Source organism: Corvus brachyrhynchos, unplaced genomic scaffold (assembly GCF_000691975.1).
Source record: "Corvus brachyrhynchos isolate BGI_N302 unplaced genomic scaffold, ASM69197v1 scaffold1, whole genome shotgun sequence".
Taxonomy (NCBI): domain Eukaryota; kingdom Metazoa; phylum Chordata; class Aves; order Passeriformes; family Corvidae; genus Corvus; species Corvus brachyrhynchos.
The window spans coordinates 8861468-8870178 of record NW_008237222.1 but is presented as its reverse complement, the minus strand read 5'-3'; the positions used below and the strand labels follow the sequence as shown (position 1 = coordinate 8870178).

Below are 8711 nucleotides of genomic sequence, written 5' to 3'. Positions count from 1 at the left end.
TGACGCTCTTGGAGTTGTCGCTGTTGCCCGCGGCCACTAAGGACTGCTGGGTCGCAGAAGTACAGAGCCAGAGGATTCATTGCTCCAGCCTGTGTGTGCAAAATGCCTCTGTTCAGATTGGTGTAACTAATAGGCCTGCATGTGACTTCTAAAAAGTCCTTTGGTGCTAGGATAAAGCAAAGGGTTTTAGTAATGCATGGCCCTTCTGCAGGGGCTGCTGTCACATCTGGAAAAGGCTGTAGACAGAGAGCTGGGATGTTCTGCTGCCTTTGGAGATGCTTACACAGAGCTATATGTACGTGAAATACTGTGCTTTAGAGGAAACCTGCATTTTCTGCCCAGGGGACTTGCCTTGGGCTGAGGCCAGGGGTCATGGCTGCACATTCCATATGGCATGGCACAGTTTGTAATCACACACCTCAGTGCCTACCTGGGGCTCAGAGGCTTGACTAGAAGCATAAAGGCACCTGGTACTGGCCTGAAGGACTGGATTGTAGATCTCTTATCTCCTGACTTGGTAGGATGCTCTTTACCTGGTTTGCCAACCATGTTGTGCGCTCACACCTCAGACTGGTACTCCTGCTTGGGCTACTGTAGCCCCAGACCTAGGAGGAAAATTCTGAGTAATAACAATGGCAATTTGTTTTGTTTCAGGTGCTGCTGGTGTGCTGGTAGGACACCCCTTTGACACTGTTAAGGTGGGTTGATTATGAAATATATTTGCCTCTAAGTAGAAAACTTAGTTTCTCCAAGGAGTGGGGGAGGAAAAAATATCCCCAGACACTGTAGGAGTGAAAATCTGTGTGGGAAAGCTTGGAGCAATCCTCCACCACCACTGTTAATAGATTTTTTGATCTCTAGCTCTTCAGAAGTGAAAACTTAGTAACATAAACCTTGGCCTTAAACTGCAAGTGCAGTGCAGTAACAATGTGGTATTTGGAAATACAACCTTACATTTAACTAAATTTTGTTCTAAGCTTGCTTCTCTGCAGCTGTTCAACACTAACTGCTAAAACTTCCTCTCCCTGCATTTGTAATTCAAACCCACTTTGTTAGTAGGTTGAAAGGCTGTGTTTTGTTTTCCCTTCAAGCTCTGCTATTACTCCTTAATTTGTAGCACTAGCCAAAGGGTGGAAGTCAATAAAAATCCACAGTATGAAGCTTGTCTGGGGGCTTTTTCCTCCAAGTATTATTATACATTTTTCTAACTTTCCAAGTTAAAACTGATTTTTCTGATGGTCTGTTAGTTGTGTGTGTTAAGCATACTTCAGCTACTATAAATACAAGATTTGACATCTCCTGGAGGGTCCCTCAGCCAGGGCTCTCAGGAGTCCAAGCCCATCTTTCAGAATGGAATGACAATTTAAGTCATCTTTTGGCAGCCTTACCCAAAGTCTTGCGCTGGAAGAATAGAAGAAGGGATATCAATGTATTCCTTGCTAAAGTAATATATCGGGTCACTTGACTGCAGCAGACAGCATGCCACGTAGTAAATCTGTATTTGGAACACCTTTACCTTGCTGAATTTAGATATTCAAAGACTGTGGGCTGATAGTGTTACCAAGGACCCCACCATATATTCTGTATTCCAGTGCACGGTTAATTCAATACAGAATTCCCAAGCTAGTGGATATTGGTCCTCCTTGCAAGCTTGCAGTGCAAGCTGCTCAAACAGCAAAATCTGTCTTTTTGTTGCTAAGAATATGGTAAATTTGACAGTTAAATAATTCAGCTGAGTTCTAGAATGTATTTTCAGGAATGGTATTATCCAGGCTTGCACAATTTTTCTTATGGTGGTACAGGGCCAGCTGTCTTTTTCTCTCCCATCCTGCCAAGTTTTACATGCTTAACTGAAGGTGATGGGTCATTTCATTGAATCCAGCAGAACTACTAAAATTCTATGCTCAGACTAAAGGTAACTATGTGTGGGTTTTTTAGTTGTTTTTTTAAAGTGGAACAGCTTCTACTGTGTGAAACTAAACATTTAACTGTAAAAACTGGGGCTCCCATGCTGGTTTCAGCGGATGTATTATTGCAAAATAGATGTATTGTCTTTGGAAAAAAGCATCTTGCTTTACAACAGAGCAAATAATTTGTTTCTGGATGACTTTAAATTTTTATTGAAATCCAGTGTGGCACATGATATTTTCCATAAGAAGGTATTGTAGGCATTTATCTGTGTTTTGTTAGAGCAAATACTAATGTTTGTGTTATTAGCTGGCATAGTCACCACTGTATGTCGAAAAACTAACCCTAACCACCCCTTAAGGAGGAAAAAAAAAAGATGTTGCATAACTTGTGTATGTATATGTGTTAAGAATTAACTCTTCTCATAGTTCTGCAGTGTTTAAAGGGCTCACTGGTAGTCACCTTAGACTGTGCATTTTTAATATAACTGAACAATGGGAAAGCTACTTAGATAAGCCAAAGTTTTACTTCTGTCTTGGCATTTAAGCTCTTCTTTTTTTTGGCTGGTGCTCATGTTTCACAGAGCGGGGAGGGGGATGGTGGGACACACAGGGAGACATTAAGCCGGTAAAGTCACCCTGCAAAACCTGCAACTGAGCTGATCTCAGAACTGGCAAACTCCTTATCCCTGGTTTGTTGATGTAATGTATAAAATTGCTTTTTTGCTTTTAACTGCCTTTACTTTCTGAGCTAGGGGCTGTCTTCATTAACAGCAAAAGTGTTACTTTGTTGTAGATGACAGATAAGCCTCATCACGGGAGAGTTACCTAGTAAGTATAGCCCAGGTGAACACTTCTGTTTCTCTCAGTCTTAATTTATTCTCAAATGTATTAGTTCAAGTAAAGAACTGAAAGACTTATGAAGCTTTTTCCCTTTTGAGTTTTAAACTGATGCATCCCTCTTGTACAGCTATGGCATGGAGGGAGCGGGGTTTAAATATCCCTTTTTTTAAATGTAGTTTTATTCTGAACCTTCTTTCTGCTATGCATTTCTGGCTGTATACACTCCCACACACAGTGCCTCTAAAACTGAATCTCAGGCACGCTGCTGTTGAGGTCTTATCCACTACATATTTTTGGATGATGTTTTCATTGCTCAAATACTTCTGAAGTCACTGATTTCCCACATTATTAAGTGCTTGGACTGTTTTGGGGATGTGGTGGTTTGGGCTTTTTTTAGTCTTGAGTGCTTTTATAAAAGTCTTTAGTGATGTTAAATTACTGGGGGTTACTACTGGACCTAAAACCTTAGTAACAGTCTTTCCACAAGAAAGAAGCTAGAATACTGGGCAATGAATGGAATAGGTGGATAAACTTTGCACATGATTCATCTTTCCTGTAGTTGTACACACTAAGGAGCTTCTTGAATATGGCATTACCCTGCATGAAAATGCAAGTTTTATGTGCACTCATTGCCTTACGTGGCAGTTTTCTAATGTGGGTACCCTTATGTGACCAGCACTGTGCTCAAGAATAAGAGGTTTTTTTTCATTCTTAGACCTGGAGAGTCAGTACTCTAAATATCCTACCCTACAGCAATGCTTAATTGGTTAATATTTCACAAATTGTTTAGACAAAAATAGTGGAAACTGTATGCCACTAGGAAATTCAATCCATATATGCAATATGACTAATTCTAAACTACTAAACACAAGCAGAAAAGATAAAGTAGGAAGGTTCCTAAGCTGCAAATCCCCCAAAGCCTATACATGTGGAAGTCACAGACAAGATTTGAAACAATAACAGTAAATTATAAATGGAGTAAAACCTTCTGTTTGTGCAAATGTGACAGCTTGTTAAGATTTGCCTTTGCTTGTAGACCTGCTCCTTTAACAGTTTTGACAGTCTGTCTACCCCCCAAAAGTCACTTGAAGTAACAAAGGATTTATTTTCTTTGAATCCTACTGTAAGCCTGCTTTTAATGCTGAGATGTTGCAAGACCCAAGGTGATCTCAGCCTCCCACTGTGGCTAGCATACACTAATGCATATACTAAAAAACGACTGAAAACTAAAGTTCTGGTTTACAAAGCATAAAATAACATGTTGTAGGAAAAATACTAAAACTGTCAATTTAGTTTTGCTTTGAAGAAAGCTAACTTGAATACAGGATTCTGACAAACCACCTCCATAAATCATTTTCTAGACCCACATATTACAGGTCTTTCATTGTTGTGGTGGTGTTTTTTATTACTTTAGGCAAGCAGATGAAAAAGAATTAAGTTCAGGAATCTTTCACACAGACATGATATCTTTTTCTTTTGCTCAGAATAAGGGACTGAACTTTTTTGCCCTGGAGCTGCTGCAGCAGCATTGAATGGTTGATAAGCATCTTTTCTGAAGAATATTGCAGCCCTCCATGCTGGAGATCAAACACAGATTTATAACTTCATCAATCCACGGAAATCAATGTATTGAGTTTATTGCAGTGTAGGGCTTTGCCTGAGCTAGGTAGAACTGAGACTTTTTAAAAGGGTGTTGAGGGCAAATAAGCATGAAAAAACAAAATTGGAATTTTCCATTAGAGGTTAAAAAGCATCTGGAAAAGGGCCTATCTCCTAAGACCACCAGTTACAGTAGCATCTGTCTCTCTAGCAGAACATACTGTTTCAGTTTTGGAAAAGTTAATTGATAACTAACATTTAAAGGTTTAAAACAGCTGTACCCTCACCAATTGCTTACATTCAGCAGGCTAAAAAAACAAAACAGACTAAAATTTTAAAGGACAAATGGCTTTTTACTCCTTCCCATATGCAAAGACAGACATCTTAAGAGTCACTGCCCTGCTACCCTCTGAAAAAAAAAAAAATCAGATCTCAATGAATGGGCCCAAATCTGGCAGTCAGAAACACTGTGGGTATTGTTGAAAGTTTTTATCCTTTTAAAATTATCCTAATCTGGTGCTTGACTTGCAAATAATTTTTTTATTAAATTGTCTCAGTTTTGCACAGGTATTCCTTAGTGTGAACAGAAGTATTCTTGGCAGCTAAAGAAAGTCCCTATTGTAGCCTGTACTGGAAAGCATCTATTTGAAATTCTAGATGGCAATGTACCCTTCCACTTACTGGTTTGCTAAGAGTCACAAGAAGTTAATAATCCTCTTCCCCTCATATTTTCACTCCCAAACTTAATTCAAAACACTTACACAAGATTTTTCAAATTACTGTGCCACATATGGCATTCCAGTGTCCAGCCTGCACTCTTGCATATGCATTGCTATAGCAAATCTCCACATAGGTACAAGGCAGTAGCTTGCCCTTTAGGCTGTTCCTGATGTACGAATTGGTCTCTCACACAACTTTTTATAGGTTCGTCTGCAAGTTCAAAATGTAGAGAAGCCTCTCTACCGTGGGACTTTCCATTGCTTTCAGTCCATCATAAAGCAAGAATCTGTAAGTACAAAATTAATGCTTTGCATATTGTTTTTATCTTTGTATATTTTGGCTCAGGAGGGTGGGGAAGCTGTTAAAAAAAAAAAAAAAAAAGACAAATGTTGAAGATCAAGAGATAAAAGTATATCCTGAACCTCCCCTGATTGTACAGCAGATATTATAGTCAGAACTTTGCCAGAAACTTAGTGAAGAAGATCACTAAGTCAGAAGATGGTATTTTGAGGTTAACATTTTGAAGAAAATAAGTTATTTAAATAACTAATTTTCTGAGAATCTAAGCAATGAGTGAAGAAATTGGTGGGTTGTTTTTGCTGCTGAAGCTTTAGGACCATTGCTAAAAGGGTAGCTTCAAGCTTTACATAAGCTATTTAAAAAGAAAAAGTAAAAAAATTGCCAGAAAACTCTTCTCTGGATAGAGTAAGATTATTTTCTGGATGTGTTCCAGCTATATTTTTGTACTGCTAAATTGCTTAAATGTTTGTGTCCCAGGCAGAGATGAAATTTTTATTACAAAACAAGGTGGTCCTGATCTGGCCACTGTTAGAGAGCTGGGGTACAAGGGAGAGCCAGAAGGGCTGTGTTCTGCAGCTTGAGGAGGTTATCCACACCACTGCTAAAAAGGGTTTTTCCTCCTTTCTTCCATTAGGCTTTTGGACTCTATAAAGGTATTGGGTCACCAATGATGGGACTTACATTCATTAACGCGCTGGTGTTCGGTGTGCAAGGAAACACCCTTCGTGCTCTGGGCAAAGACACTCCTCTGAACCAGTTCCTTGCAGGGTCAGCAGCAGGGGCCATCCAGTGCGTCATCTGCTGTCCCATGGAGCTGGCAAAGACAAGGATGCAGCTTCAAGGAACAGGAGAATATAAACTAAAAACGAAGAACTACAAAAATTCTCTGGACTGCTTGATCAAAATCTATCAAAAGGAAGGGCTGAGGGGTATCAACAGAGGCATGGTCTCTACCTTCATAAGAGAAACTCCAAGCTTTGGCTTTTACTTCCTGACCTATGACTGCATGACTCGGTATTTAGGCTGTGAAGCTGAAGACAGTTACGTTATTCCTAAACTGCTGTTTTCTGGAGGGATGTCGGGAATTGTGTCCTGGCTCTCCACCTATCCCATGGATGTGATCAAATCCCGGCTTCAGGCCGATGGCGTCGGAGGCATCACACAATACAACGGCATCCTGGACTGTGTCCGGAAGAGTTACCATGAGGAGGGCTGGAGGGTGTTCACAAGAGGTCTCACTTCCACACTTCTCCGTGCTTTTCCTGTCAATGCAGCTACCTTTGCTACTGTCACTGTGTTCCTAATGTACATGAAGTCAGAAGACAACCTTCCTGAATGTGAACCAGGTCCAGTAATCCATCAGCCTTCCAGTTTGTGAACCTCATCTCTTTGCTGTCTTCATCCAAAGCCCAGCTGGTTGGGTTTTGTTGAACATGAACACTTGACCCACACAAGTAGTGTAGATTTATGCTATCTGTATAAAGAATCCCTAAATGTATCAAATGAGGATTTCATCTCACTACTTGTATAAACAACATCTTGCCTTATTCAGGACTCCATATCAGTAGTATTCGAGTAAGAGAGGGATCTGCCTTTAGAAAGTTTCTGTTGTGGCTCCAGAAGAGGTTCTGGAGAGTGTTCTAGCACCAGAAATTGAGTTTTCTTTCACTCAGGTTCTGAATGACTGAGTTGAGTTGAATGCAGAAATGTTTTCATGAAAGAAATACTCATTTTGTATGTGACAGGAGTAAGTATACTCCTGTAAGGTGAAGAAAGGGGAAGAAGTTTAATGTTGGAGGCATTTTGCAGGTAACCCCAAACTGTAAAGATGTGGACTAGCATTCAGCTAGTCATGTGTTTTACTTTTCCTCTGCTTTTATATGTCAATGGTTTTAGTAGCAACTTTGTTCATACTGATTTGTAAAAAAAAAAAAAAAAAAAAAAAAAAAAAATTTGTACCTAAATTACTCCCTGACCTTTTGGCTTCGAATAAATATCTTAAGCACAAAGTTAGCATCTGCACTCAAATGCACTTGTTCCTTTAAATCTCAAGGCTTGTAAGGATTTAGGGAAACTCAGATCAAGTAGGACTGAGGTTATTTGCCTTCACCTCTGTTTCTCCTTTGGTGGGTGCACAGACTGTATTGAGTAGTTCAGCCCTGTAGACTTTGTTCTCTGAAGTTAATGCAACTTTGCACCACTTCTCCCACCATGCTCCATAGCAGCCAGTGATGTACAGAAGTCAAAGTCGTGCCTGTGGTATTGCACAAAATGTTTGTGGGTGCAATGTTAGCTTAGCAGCTTGAAGTACCTTAGAAATGCATACATATTTAGGACTGGAGGTTTCATAGCTTTCCAGAAAGTAGGGGTGTAAGTGTCTGAAATGGTTCCTGTTTAATACACTTGCATTATGAATTTAAAGAATACTGATTTTTATGTATTTAGTTACAGTGCTACTGGAAAGAAGACTGAAAAGGGTTGTAGAGAATTTTCTTGTTACATTAATCTGCTCTGATTTTTTTTCTTTTCTATTTTTTTTTTTAGTCTGTTCAAGAAGAATTGAATTAGCCAAAGAGCTACAAACAGTTATTTAAGATTTGAGATAAAAGTTACACATATTTGGCACAAGTAGCTGTGAGGAAGGACTATATGTGTGTGAGCAGTGTTTTAAAACATATCAAACTAGTTCAGTAAGTACAACTTGTTACACTTTTGGTTGGGACAAGTGCAATATGTGTTTAATTTATATGAATTTTCTAAAGAAGCGTTATTTCATAGTGTTTTGCACTGTAACAAAATATGCTGGAGAAATCTGTAAAACTGATATTTTTTTTATACCTTGAAGGTATGGTGGATGTTTTAGTGCCTACTTGCACTGAGATTCAAATTGAATGTTAAATCTGTCTACTAAGCTGCATATGCACAACAACTCACAGCAAAGACCATTTACACCTTTGTACAGGAGTAAGTAATTCTTGTATATATATTGAGGAAATAAATTTTTTAAAAATTTTGCCTTTGGTTCTTTGAAGTTTGCTTTTTTGTGTTTTACTCAGACGCTTCTTTGTGTTGGATTGAGCTTGCATGAGGGTGGGGTTTCTGGCTTTTGCCAGGGGAAACTTGCTCCATATCTGCCTTCTGTGCACCACTGGGAAGGGCAGGGTCTTGCTCTGGCTTAGGCCCCATCACTGGAGCAAAGAAAGGAAGTTGCCTGACCTCACTTCTTCAAAGTGACCTTTCCTCTACCACAAGAACAATCCTGCTTTTAAAGCCAAAGAGCTGGCCCTATGCTGAGACCCTTTCCGATTCTGTGTTTATTGGTTTAAGCTGTGCTGGTCACCA

General features: G+C 39.5%; 1 protein-coding gene across 2 annotated transcripts; it reads left to right on the top strand.

Annotated features, from left to right (window-relative positions):
- The first annotated feature begins 595 nt into the window (after positions 1-595).
- Positions 596-8384, top strand: SLC25A29 (solute carrier family 25 member 29). Of its 2 annotated transcripts, XM_008629752.2 has the most exons (4): positions 652-698; positions 2704-2738; positions 5274-5357; positions 6004-8384. In XM_008629752.2, the coding sequence occupies exon 4, from the start codon at positions 6037-6039 to the stop codon at positions 6745-6747; it is 711 nt and encodes a 236-aa protein (XP_008627974.1). In that variant the 5' UTR covers positions 652-698; positions 2704-2738; positions 5274-5357; positions 6004-6036; the 3' UTR covers positions 6748-8384. The 2 variants fall into 2 exon arrangements, with proteins under 2 accessions (XP_008627973.1, XP_008627974.1); XM_008629751.2 differs by lacking the exon at positions 2704-2738 and having other exon boundaries at positions 596-698.
- Positions 8385-8711: the final 327 nt, after the last annotated feature.

Bases quoted from the DNA above. Each gene is read 5' to 3' on its own strand.
- SLC25A29 (XM_008629751.2), top strand. From the start codon at position 633: ATGGCAATTTGTTTTGTTTCAGGTGCTGCTGGTGTGCTGGTAGGACAC. The intron at 699-5,273 runs GTGGGTTGATTA...AACTTTTTATAG, and splicing joins ACCCCTTTGACACTGTTAAG to GTTCGTCTGCAAGTTCAAAA. The intron at 5,358-6,003 runs GTAAGTACAAAA...TTCTTCCATTAG, and splicing joins CCATCATAAAGCAAGAATCT to GCTTTTGGACTCTATAAAGG.